The sequence below is a fragment of the Curcuma longa genome, chromosome 1 (assembly GCF_044706935.1).
Source record: "Curcuma longa cultivar G26 ecotype Majalengka, Jawa Barat chromosome 1, ITB_CL_G26_1.1, whole genome shotgun sequence".
Taxonomy (NCBI): Eukaryota; Viridiplantae; Streptophyta; class Magnoliopsida; order Zingiberales; family Zingiberaceae; genus Curcuma; species Curcuma longa.
In genome coordinates this window covers 24,877,910-24,890,657 of record NC_133861.1, presented here as the reverse complement: position 1 = coordinate 24,890,657, position 12,748 = coordinate 24,877,910, and the positions used below count along the sequence as shown (strand labels likewise).

The 12,748-nt window shown below is 36.9% G+C and overlaps 2 protein-coding genes and 1 long non-coding RNA gene across 5 annotated transcripts; 2 read left to right on the top strand and 1 right to left on the bottom strand.

Moving 5' to 3' along the window:
• The first annotated feature begins 437 nt into the window (after positions 1–437).
• Positions 438–5,846, top strand: LOC141818358 (putative glucomannan 4-beta-mannosyltransferase 9). Of its 3 annotated transcripts, none has more exons than XM_074705947.1 (9): positions 438–1,078; positions 1,171–1,269; positions 1,676–1,928; positions 3,574–3,684; positions 3,824–3,960; positions 4,311–4,424; positions 4,503–4,702; positions 4,861–5,052; positions 5,211–5,846. In XM_074705947.1, exons 1-9 carry the CDS (start codon positions 764–766, stop codon positions 5,371–5,373), a joined length of 1,584 nt encoding a protein of 527 aa, XP_074562048.1. In that variant the 5' UTR covers positions 438–763; the 3' UTR covers positions 5,374–5,846. The 3 variants fall into 3 exon arrangements, with proteins under 3 accessions (XP_074562048.1, XP_074562105.1, XP_074561998.1); XM_074706004.1 differs by having other exon boundaries at positions 4,503–4,794; positions 4,842–5,052; XM_074705897.1 differs by having other exon boundaries at positions 4,311–4,702.
• On the bottom strand, positions 4,273–6,716 carry LOC141818586 (uncharacterized). Its single transcript, XR_012600980.1, has 3 exons — positions 6,597–6,716; positions 4,663–4,909; positions 4,273–4,411 (listed from the first exon to the last, which is right to left on the bottom strand). It is a non-coding gene; the product is annotated as an uncharacterized LOC141818586 (long non-coding RNA).
• A 232-nt stretch (positions 6,717–6,948) lies between these two features.
• On the top strand, positions 6,949–11,654 carry LOC141814472 (peptidyl-prolyl cis-trans isomerase CYP21-4; the record flags this gene model as incomplete). The annotated part of the gene is given in 5 exon segments (XM_074702435.1): positions 6,949–7,094; positions 8,616–8,776; positions 8,907–8,946; positions 9,180–9,230; positions 11,569–11,654. Coding segments are annotated over 4 exon segments (329 nt in total), but the record flags the coding sequence as incomplete, so codon positions are not given.
• Between the last annotated feature and the right edge of the window lie 1,094 nt (positions 11,655–12,748).

The following is a 12,748-nucleotide window of genomic DNA, read 5'->3' as shown; positions in this document are numbered from 1 at the left end:
AAATTATTTCTACCTAAAATTATATGTAAACTCGCATTAAATAAGTGTAGGTGACAAAATAAAAAACATTGGTGTGTTTTGATAAATTCCAGAACTAGACGGTCTAAAATATAATTCCAAAACTCTTTGGTACTATAATACAAAAAAGCAGAGGCCTAATGGTCAAGAAGTAGCAATTCAGTAAATGGACTGACTGGTGATTAACGAAGTGGCAGGTAATTAAACTAATAAACTTGCGATTATTAATTTCCTTCTTTATTTTTTTCTTCTAAATTTATAATAATTAATTTTACATTCGCTGTTATCGAGGCGTTTATTTAAGGGTGTGCTCAGAAGCCTTGTGGCATATGCCCGGGCTTCTCTCCCTCCCTCCCTCCCTCCCTCATCCCTGAGCTCACATTGCTCGGGGAGAAGAGAAGAGAAGAGAGGAACAAGGCTGGGGATCGATTGCTCAAGCACTTCCCTGCCCTTTTTCCGCCGTTTGTTCTCCGGATCTGGTGAGCTCTGCTTCCCCTGATGCTTGCTCTGTTAGTTTTGGTGAGTTTCGTGAGGGAAAAGGAGGCCCTTTTCTCCCTCATTAATGGTGTGTGGAGCAGTTGACGGAGTGTGAGAATTTTCCACCTGAACAACGACTTTGTGTTCCCTCTTTGTCGCCGATCTTGTTTCTGTCTCTGCGAGAACTGTGCCAGTCCTGCGCCGATCCCCTTTTTGAGTTCTGTGATTTGTAGCCCCATTGCTCGACAAGTCCTCTTTTGAGGCGGAGATGGATAGGGTTTCCACGGCGTCGATGTTTCCGGGCGTGATCCAGGCGCGGGAGCAGATGTGGATGGCATGGCAGCAGGTGAAGGCGCCGGTGATCGTGCCGCTGCTGCAGCTGGCGGTGTACATATGCCTGACCATGTCGGTGATGCTCTTCGTCGAGAAGGTCTACATGGCCGTCGTGATCACCACCGTCCGGCTCCTTGGCCGCCGCCCAGAGACTCGATACAAGTGGGAGCCAATGGGCGACGACGCCGAGCTCGGCACCTCCGCCTACCCCATGGTGCTCATCCAAATCCCAATGTACAACGAGAAAGAGGTCCGGTCCGCCTTCGGTCGGCTAAAATCCCCGCCCTAAATTTCGCCGCCACTTCCGCGACCCGCGCATCTTAATTTTCTTTGAAATTTCAGGTCTACCAGCTCTCGATCGGAGCTGCTTGTGGGCTCTCATGGCCTTCGGATCGCATCATCATCCAAGTGCTCGACGATTCGACCGACGACTCCATTAAGGTACGAGATCAAACTAATTTTCAAAGTGCATCATTATTATTTTTTGATTCCCGAAAGACGATGATTAGATCTCGCCAATAATGTCATGACATGTAGTTTTTTGAAACTGCTGTAATTATTTTCCCTCTTTGCGAATTAACACATCCACTTGTTGTGGCTAATTTGACCGTTTCCTGCATTGGCACCGACGCACCGACACGTTCTGGTGAAAAACATATTTCTGTTCAGGATTTTTTTTTTTTTTTTTTGCTTTCAAATTAAAATTCATCCTCTCTACAATTTAGCTCATCTGGTTAGAAAAAAAAATATCGATCGTTAGTCACTGCGCTGCGAGAAAAATCATAACTTTGGCATGCACTTGCAATGGATCTGACAACGCTATGGCTGGTTGGTGGAAACATGGCAGGAGCTGGTGCAGATAGAGTGCCGGAAGTGGGCGAACAAGGGGGTCAACATAAAGTATGCTATCCGTGATGACAGGGTGGGTTACAAGGCGGGCGCGCTCCGGCAGGGGCTCAAGCACAGCTACGTGAAGGAGTGCGAGTACGTTGTGATCTTCGACGCCGACTTCCAGCCCGAGCCCAACTTCCTCCTCCGCACCATCCCCTTCCTCATCCACAACCCCAAGGTCGCCCTCGTCCAGGGCCGCTGGACTTTCGGTATGATCCCTTCCCTTCTCTTATGTTATGCAAAAATGTAATTTTTCAACACGAAGAGAGGATAACACTGACCAAATCAAGGCAAAAAGTAAATTTTCTGAAAAAAAAAAATCTTAGAGAAGTTTAAATTATCTCAGAAAAGTTTGGCCTGATTCCTTATTTCGGTGAAAACATTGATGTTTTACTGCATGAGGAAGGAGAAGAAACTGAGCACGTAGTTTTGTCTTAGATGGTAGGAAAGGGCCTTGGGCAGAGACATGGAGCGGGTCTGGGAAGTGGTCCCTTGGGTAGTTGCCCTTTATACGAGAGGCAGAGTAACTCAGAGTTAGATCAAGCAACTGTGTCGGTGGCCTCCTTACGTATCAGTATTCTTATTCTTATTGCTATTATTAATTAACAAAAATTATTTTTCGTCGTAGTTGTAAATCAGTGGGTCCCTTTGGATCATGCAGTCTGATTGCCTAACAAATAGAAACAAAATTCGACAAATACTGAATCCTTCACTAGTTTAAGAAAAATCCTTCACGTTTTTAAAATGCCACTTTTACCATAAGAACGCATAGTAATTTTCTTTCTTTTTTGTTCTTACATAAGTATTTTGACAATTGATCGAGTGGTACAAGACTTGCATTGTTAAAGTTGCATGATGCTTAAGGACCTACAAAATATATATAGATCATCAGGGGCAAGGAGCCATGGATAATTATGATCTGCATATTTGTAGACAACCGTACAACCCAGGGTCTAATTTTGTGGAGTAGGTCATAAGCCCCACATAATAGACTTAGTTGGTGAGATTCATGTTTCTTTTTCTTTTGTCTATTCAAGTGATCATTTCATGCCTCCATTTCATCACTATCATTGTCTCGTTAGATTCTTAGTGGACCTTAATCAAAACCACATGTTAGGCAAACATTGTTTTCTTTTGAAACGTGTGCATCGATTCTAAAGGTCAATGAGTGATTACAGATCCAAGATCACATGAAAAGTTTTTAGTTCCAGATCTGAAAGAAGCACACTTCATCAAAGGGAGGTGCAAGCACAGTTAGAATTTTATTTTACCAAGAAAGGGCAAGAGAGATTCCAGTACTATGAGGCACTGACACATCACATGCATATATTTCCGGTGACAACAGCTTGTGATTAATAATTCTTCAGTCCTTCTGTTCCTCCCCAATAATTGTTCTTATTTCAGATTTTCCTTCATTACCTGTTCTTCTGCAAGAGGAAGAAAGCACACAAAAAAGTAGCAGCTAGATAACAACTGTCGTCTGATTCCCACAGCTTTAGATAGGAAGATTAAATAAGTAAAGTTCGAACATATCTTTTAGCTTTGGTACTGCCTAAATCGCCTTTAAGTTCTACCTTCCCTCTTATTTCTACTTTTCCCATGTGCAATTATACTCGCTGCTAACACATCGTAGCTAATTGTCTCCACATTTTTTTTCATGCCACCGACACTACAATTTACTCCCTCTATTTTCTTTTCTGAATTTGATTAATCTAATCCAGTCTGCAGCAAACAGCGCACCTTGTCCCCACATCCAAACTTATTTTCTTGGTTGCAGGAGATAATAATTAGATAAAAAAAAAAAATTGAACAGTACATTGCTTACCATCCTTGGATGCAATTGATTCACTGCAGTTAACGCGGATGAAAATATGATGACAAGGATGCAGGAGATGTCTTTGGATTACCATTTTTTTGTTGAGCAGCAAGTGGGATCCTCCACCTATGGCTTCTTCGGCTTCAATGGTTAGTTCTAGATGCACCTTGAAGTAATTAAATCAATGAAATAGGCTACGGTGCAGGTCTTTGCTCTGTAAGAATGATTAGAGATCTCGCTCAAGATGTAGAGATTTGTTCCAAATGCTTGAACCAATTCTTCTCACAGGAACTGCTGGGGTATGGCGGATTTCTGCAGTCAATGAGGCTGGAGGTTGGAAGGACCGGACGACCGTAGAGGACATGGATTTGTCTGTTCGAGCAAGCCTCAAGGGATGGAAATATATATTCCTTAAAGACCTCGAGGTATATACAAATATCAAATGAGATACTAAGCATGAACTAAATCAGAAGTTTTACTACCGATTCGCTATGAATATTGCACTATAGCAAGCACTTCGCTGTCACCATGCGCCTTGTTCTTTTCGTGGGAAAGTGTCTACCTCTTTTCCCTGTAGCAACAACTGACAATGCCAATGCAGAAAATGTAACCAAATTCTTAAAATGGGATTGGTTAACTGATGCACGCTTTTCTATCATGTTGTTCAACTTGGTGCTTTCACATGATTAAAGCAATTTGCTAAGACGAACTTAGGCAGATAGAACATTTTGATAATGCCGTAATCCATTTCATGAACTTTATTGAACATGTGAAGGTCAAAAGTGAACTACCAAGCACCTTCAAGGCCTTCCGCCATCAGCAACACAGATGGGCCTGTGGACCAGCAAACTTGTTCAGGAAAATGGTGATGGAAATCTGCAAAAATAAGGTCAGTTACCTTTCAACATTGCAACTGAAAAAACACTTAATTTCTTTGGATTTTGATCAAAATCCTCTATCAATACAGAAAGTGACTCTCTGGACAAAGATCTACGTCATATACAGTTTTTTCTTCATCCGGAAGATTGTAGGTCATATTGTGACCTTCATATTTTACTGCATTGTTATCCCAATGACAGTCTTCGTTCCTGAAGTACAAATACCAAAGTGGGGTTTAGTGTACATACCCTCAGTCATTACTCTGCTGAATTCTGTTGGAACACCAAGGTATGAGAAGAACTCAAAGAACTATACATCTTCATTTTACTGTTTTGTTAGTCTTGCCAACTATTTGATGATAAACTCCTTAATCATCAAATAAAGGCACAATTTTTGTCCTCCATTCAGCTAAATTTAAAGATCCATCACTTGATCCATTGTCACAGGTCTTTTCACTTGCTGATGTTCTGGGTCCTTTTTGAGAATGTCATGTCTCTGCATAGAACAAAAGCAACCTTAAGTGGCCTCTTGGAAGCAGGAGGGAGAGTCAATGAATGGGTGGTGACCGAAAAGCTTGGAGATATTATGAAGACAAAATCTAAAGCAGCTAGGAAGCCACGGCTTAGAATTGGTGACAGGTAATCACAATTCTTCCATTCCATCTTATGCGCTCAGTTTATATGATTGCTTTGTTAAATTCTAAAAATCTTAGAAGCAAAGTCTGCAACATTTTGAGGACAAGCTTCACATGAATAGTATCACATTGATATGCTCCTTTTCTTGTCCTCAAAAACAGATTACATCTAATGGAGCTCTGTACTGGAGTATATCTTTTCTTCTGCGGGTGCTATGACCTGGCGCATGGGAAAAACCATTACTACATCTACCTCTATCTTCAAGCAATCGCTTTCGTAATTGTTGGATTTGGTTATGTTGGCACTTTTGTTCCACAATCCTAATGGGTCATAACTCTGCAACTTCTTTAAATATACATTGCGTCAGTATTATATCCAATACCTGGGTTTGCATCAGCTCAAGCAACTATCTGAAACCATTCACTTAAGAAAAGAACCACTCATCATGTACGAAGGCAGACTTCTATCTAATAGGAACCTTGTGTGAATAGTGAGTCAGTATAAATATTATTGTCTACCCAAATGGCAATAGATAGAAGGGCATGAGTCTCTTCTGCAGAAGCTAAGGCAACGGCAGTTGAGAAAGAGAGAAGATTTAGCTTTGTGATGTGTGCAAGCTAGAATTCTATAGTTTATTTATCATTATTGAATTTCCCTTATATTCCTTTGTATTGTTGTATCCAGAACAAACCAAAAAAAACCAGCTGGGGACTTCCAGTTAATTTTTAGCTATTGAAGTGTTTTGTTATCCTCAAATATGATGTTGTAATCATTCTTGCAAGATGTCATTTTAGTATTCTCTCATTTTGGTAAATGAAATCCCTTTTTGTGTTTCAGTACTACATATTTTGCAGCCAGTTTGACAATTCCAAAAAAAAGGGCATTCTTTTGATTTTTGCCCAAGATCTTTTTATTGTATGAAACATTCTAGCATCAATAATCGACATGGTTTGCACTCACTTCTACAGTGCACACAGCTTTTGAATGGGTTCTGTCTTAATCTATCAGATACCTTGATATACCAATCATACAATCTGTAAACCACATGGCAATGCCAATCAAGGTTTATGATAGAGGAGAGACATACTGGTTGGTAGGGTTTATGACAATGCTAATCTTGACGTGAACCAATTTTGAACACAAAATCAAGATCTAATGCACCATGCAAAATTAAATCCACATAAGAAGGAAAAATTCTTCTTATGAAGTTGAGCAATTTGACATTTCTTGTTCCTTTACTTTTAGCATCACTAGCACAGACCCAGCTTTTAAAATTCTCACCTTTCCCTTTCAAATCAAAGTGCATGCCCATGTTTTGCTCTATCCACATGAAAAAAAGACAAAACACAATGCTTATGAAATCAGTAAAGTTGAGGTTTAACTACTTATCTTTCGATTAGAAAACAAAGTTACATTCACGTCCAATCAAAAACGTTGATCAATGAGTAGGATAAAGAAACAAATTGACGTTAACACTTGCAAAGAAAATCCATCAAGTTAGGGTTTGAAAATAGGACTAAAGTAAATTAAAATGATTCTTTGCTAACTTGTATTGAGGGACAGTTAAGCAAGAGAGGAGTCTCCTTTCATAGTCTACGTCGGCGAGAGCGGCTCGAGCTGTTTCTGTTGGGATCCTGGCGATTGCCGGGCTTGATCGGGTGGCTACGGCGTCGAGGCTGGGGGCGATGCGCCTCGGCGTTGGGGAATGGTGATCAGTTGCCGGAATGCGGGTCGGATCCAAGGGCTTTTGCGATCCGATCCAAATTTTTCAGAAAAAATTGAAATTTTAGATCGATTGGATTTGTGGGCTTCTGATTGGCCTCACGTGGAAAGAAAATGGGCCCGAGCCCGTTTACACGATCAGATCGAGGGTGCGAGCGATCTTCCCCACGACCTTTCACCTGATGCGATCGGAAATCAAAATCCTTGCGACGTAAGCAAACGCAACTTCTCCTTCCTCGTCTTCTTTTCCTCATCAGATCTAGGAAGCGGCATAAGGATCGGAAGGGCAAGCGAAGAACGGTAGTTCAAGCCGTGCTAAAATTGTAAGTGTTTCTCTCTCAATCACTTGCTCTGTGCTCGTTGTTAAACCGGTAGTTTAGCCCGTCTTTGTTTTTGGATCGGAGAAGCCAATCTAGTTGCTCGTCTTGAAAGATCCACGCCCTTATTTCTCGTAATTGGCATTGATTTTGCTGCTGTAAGTTGCTTCTCCACTCGAATACGAATACTACTTGTTTGATTGAGCGCTCCGGGTATGCGGTGTTACCAAATCTGTTGCTCGGCTCCTGCTGTTCGATTCTAGCGGCGATTCCTTGTTTTCTTCTTCTCAGTTTTTTAAATTAGCAGGGGCAGAATGATCAGTATGTTTTGTTAGGTTTAGAGGCAATAGTCGGTTTGAAAAGTAGCCTGGGAAGGAAAAGGAAGAAGATTAGATAGCTTCCATCTTCCGTTTGATATATGTGATCTTAATGTGTAACGCCTATCTCTCAGTTGAGAAAAGGGAAGTTAACAGCTGAGATTCATGGACGTGTTTTTTTCCCCTCCTGATATTGCTTTTCGTGATAAATATTATCAACCTAAGTTTTTGTTCCTTTGCTATTGTGATCGTATGGATTTTCAAGTAAGGAGCATTGTGAGGCTGTGCATATTATATATCAACATAAAATTTTTTTTCCCTTTTTTTTCTTAAAGAAAAGTATTCTTGTGAAGTTGCAATTTTTTCCTTAAAAGAAAAATATTTCTATAAAGTTGCGATTTTTATCTATTGTATCTCAAATGTGTATGCAATAGATAGATCTTTGTGGATAAGAGAATTCCAACTTTAGTGATTGATATTTTGAGGAATCCAGGTATATTTATCTCTTTTTTTTTTCTGTTTAGGTTTGTTTAAGCTATGTTCTACAAAGATTAGCTTGTTGAATTCTTAAAGAGAAGTGATGAAAGATATTTTAACTCATTACCCACTTGAGATGCATTAAAGCTTTGAAATTATGATGGGCTGCTGAACTATGACAAGCTTATATCTCACTTGAGACATGTAACATGTGATTTTCGCTGTAAATCTGTATACTTTTTTGCAGTCACAGTCATGCATAGGGGTTTGCTTTTAAAAAAAATCTACAATAGCCCTTGTAGTATGTATTTTGCATGTACATTAATGTTCTTGACATTGACTGCTCTAGGATGGAGAATTTTAATTTTGCTGACCTTAGTGCTTCTAGAATTATTTGTCTAGTTATAAGTTTGATTAGTGAAATAATTATCTACCACAATGTTGATTGAGATGCTATGCAATTCTAGAACCAATGCAGAAGATAATTTTTGTAACTGCAAATAATGTAATTGTCTTCTTTTTTTATGCATAACAAATTACATATATCACAGTATAAATTACTGTTCAAATGGGTGTTACCTTTAAACTTCCCATATCATATTTTTTTAATAAATCAACATTAGTGTTACCAACTCAGATCGATCACTGACTTATTTGGGCCTTGCAAATCAACAATGGTTTTGCTCTTTTGTGTTTTGGCTCAAAGATGAATTTTGTTTATTCCATTTTGTAGAAGCACTTCATGGCAAAAATTAAACCACAGGCACTGCTACTTCAGAGTAAAAAGAAGAAGGCACCATCCCGAATAAGTCTTAGTACCATCATTACTTGCAACATCATTATTGTTCTCGTCATACTATCCTTGTATGCTACTTATAGACATTGGCATTACAGGTAAGTCTTTCTTCATCCTTTTTCTTGCATCCATGAGTTCTCTTACTACTAGTTTATTTTTATTTAGTTTTCCCCATAGTATGCTGTTTAATGTTTGTAAAGATTCTAACATTGACTAATTTTGTTGAAGGTTAAGCAATGGAATTGGTACTGGGATGGAAGATATTGAGGTATTTTCAATGTGCTTTTACATTTCTTCAGCTATTTCATTAATGGATTATTTTGCTTCTTTTGTTCCCTACACTCCTTACCTTATTTTTGATCTTTAAGAAATTTCTTCATTTTTTTTAATGATATTTCAGTAACTTGAAATCATTTTTTCAAAGAAGATTTATGAAAACAAGAAAACATAACCAGGATTTGATATTGTAATTCACATATTCTGTTTATTCATTTCTTGTAGCATCTAGAAACATTTGAAGAATCAACAAGATCTGGTCTACCTAATTATGCTGTAAGTTTCTGCAAATTTGTTTTGAGAAGTTTGTATTTATTTTAAATTCTCCTAATTTTGTAAAATTTATTTTGTTTATTTTTCAAAATGTGAGTGTGTCTTGCTTCATGTGATTTCATCCAGTAGTCTACACGTTCATCTTTAGACATGTATGAAATAGTATTTTCTTTTGTTTGACGAGTGAGAACCACTGTATATGGTCATACATTGTGCCAACTAGCAATAGAGCATCTTATAACACCCCATTTTATCCAACATATGCAAATTATATTCGATGTAATTATCCAGTTGATTGGTATTTAATGAAACTGTATGTTAGTATCATATCAGCATTAACATCAAGTGCATTAGTTCTAACTATTTGGGGTTGGTTTATTTGTTATTATCATAGAACCATATAATTTATGGTGTTCTACCATTAAATCTTTCCACTCATGCATCAAGGATGTTTTTTATTAAAAATCTTACCCAGACATGAAGTCATGGTTTCAATCAAGCTAATGCAACCATGAGATGTATTATAGCATTTTCCCTCTTTTAGTAGGGTGTATTCATATATTTATATGCTAGATTAGACTCTGTGACTCAAACAAGCTATTTATGCAAGAACCTAATAGAACACATGATGCAAATAAAAATAGATGAATTTTAAAGATAAATCGGTTGATAAAATAAATCAGATCTGGGTCTAAATTGTAATTTTATTTTAATTTATATCTACTTAATCTAGAATATACTTTTATTTATTTCTAATTTTATTATTGTCATCCTAACTATTATATTTTGCATGAGTTGTATTGAAATCAAGTTATTATGAAGTCTATAAAAAAGGCTTCCGTCTCTTTTTTTTATTCGTTGATAATGCAACTTTTTTCTTTCATAATTTTGTGATATCACAAACCTAGATCAGCTATCCATTTTGCGTATCTATCCACTTGTTCAACTGAATGCATACTTAATGAACTATTATAGGTGTAGTAAGAAGAAAATTAGTTTTGTTTAAAATTATCAATTACAAGTCATGAATACATGAAAATAAACACCACCCAAAAAAAACACTTACGATGTCCATTAATACATGCCCATGAATAGTTTACAAAGAATACTGTCAATTGCCAATAAGTTCTCACCATGTCTTGGGCCCAAATATGAGCTATGTTGCCAAAAGAGAACCAATATGGACAATTTCATGTAGCGAACATACTGACTAATGTTAATGCAGTGGCGATGTGAGACTGATTGGATTTGTATTTATCTAAAAAAGTTGGAAAGTGTAGTGCAATTGATATTTCCAAGAATATTCACCATTTAGCATGCTGACAAGTGATTTTGCAATTCTTGGATACAGGAGCTTTATCCTCATATACTAGGAGTCTTTGTCTACCCCATTTATACCCATGCTTGATATTGACAGTTTGAGTAGACACTCGGCATCCTTTTCTTGATAACATCTAAAGACTTTAAAAACAGCCATGTTAGATACTTGAATCGGCACTCCTTTGAATAATTGTTCTCAAGTTCAAGTAACATAGGTTGTTTCTTTTAAGTGTCTAATATGACTCGGGACAGTGTATGTATGAATCGAATGTGTTAAAAACATAGTATGGGAGGGTAGCATGACTTGGGACAGTGACTTATGGATTTTTTTGTATTAACTTCAGAGACAACTATTTTCTGGTTTGATTTTGAGAGAAAACCTAGTGTTGGTATGCTGTAGCTATATCGATTGTTTCTATTTTAACAGACTGATAATTATGATTATGTCAAAACTCAATATTTCTTGGTTAGGCACTACTTGGATTGAGGAATACTTTTTGCACTTTGTTGATATACTTGTGAATCTTTGATTATGAAATTAATTGCTCGCCATGTTTGTGCCCCTTAAAAGGATAATGTGCAAAAGGCCTATAGCATTACTAGAAAAAGATGTTAAGCCACCTCGTCCTTGATTGTCTTTTAGGATACCTAATTGATAATCTCCACAATATTGAGCTTTCAAGCTAGCTTTTTTCTTGCTACAAAAAACTTTGCCAATTAGTTGTTATTTAACTTTTTACTAATCATAGTTTGCTAATTGTATATCCTTATTCTTAGGGACTAGGGAAATTTTAATGGCAGTATTGCAATGCAATGGAATTTAATATATGACTTCCATTGAAATCTGTTATTTGTAAACCTTATGACCTTCTGGACTGAGTAACACAGTTTATTTGATTGCCTTGATTACATTCTGCTTCTTTGTCTATATGGATTAGGTATTTATTTTTCTCGTCATTATGCTTTGTTCAATGTTTATAGAGACCCAGATGCTGAAATTTATTTTCTCTGTTATGAATAGATTCTGCTTACTGGAAAGGGTCCAATAACTATTGAACTCGACAAAGATTCATCCCGTGATGTGGTAGATAAGTTTGTTAATTTGTGGTAAGCATTTTTTTTTAACTTATTATTTTAGCATTTTGAAATTTTCTGAACAGCAAGCTTGGAGTATTTAATGCTTGTGGAAGAAATTGGACGGGAAATAAACATAGTACAATAAAATATGAGAACTTTGCCATATGCATGGAGATCCTAAAAAACCTGGATTTGAATATTGAGGATGAACAAACTGATGATTGCAAGATAAAAAAGGGAAATATTTGTATAATGTAATGTTTAAACTGAAAGTTCTTTAAAGAAAAAAAGAGTACAGGCAGTAAGAATACCACTGTAAATATAAGCTGGATTCTGGACATTAGACAGGCAACCTCTTGCTTCTACAGATATGGTTTTGTTACAAAGTATCTAGCATAGTCTATGATTCTTTATTTTTGGGAACTGTTGCAACAGATAGTTGATTATAGTTAATGCTCCTTTTGTTTCAGCAGAAAATATTTTCTAGAAAAATATGTTTTTGGATTTTCTAATTATTGGTGCAATGGAAAATCATGAACGGGGAATTTCGTTTCGGTCAATAGAGAATATAAATGTTTTTGAAAATGACTTTTTTTATACAAGGAACAGAAGTCATTTTCCTAAAAATGTAGTCATTTGAAAAATCCAGAAACTCTCCGTGAAACAAACAGGGCCTACTAAAAACTGTAGTGCCTTTTATAGGCTAAGAATATATTAACTATAAAATTTGAGTGAATATAGTAAACTATTCTGAAAGTAGGGAGTTCAGGTATGATAATAGGGACTGTCAAATATGAATACCAAAGTCATTTGTGCAATACTAAGAACTACAAGTTTCTTATCACTGAATAATGTATAGAAAGGAAGGGTGATCTGGTGGTAAATAATACAGCACCAAGATGAACAAAACTCAGAGGAAAACCAAATTTTGTTAAGCTGAAAATGAATTAACAAGAGGATTGGGCCTTATTTTGTAAACTCCAATTATGACCTTTTCACCCAAAAACTTGGAAATAAATAACATATTCCTAAAATAACTTAGACAAAAATGGTTATAATAACCTATTCCTAAATACTTATTTTCTTAAACAGGACTAATGAAAAAAAATAAAATTTAGAAATTC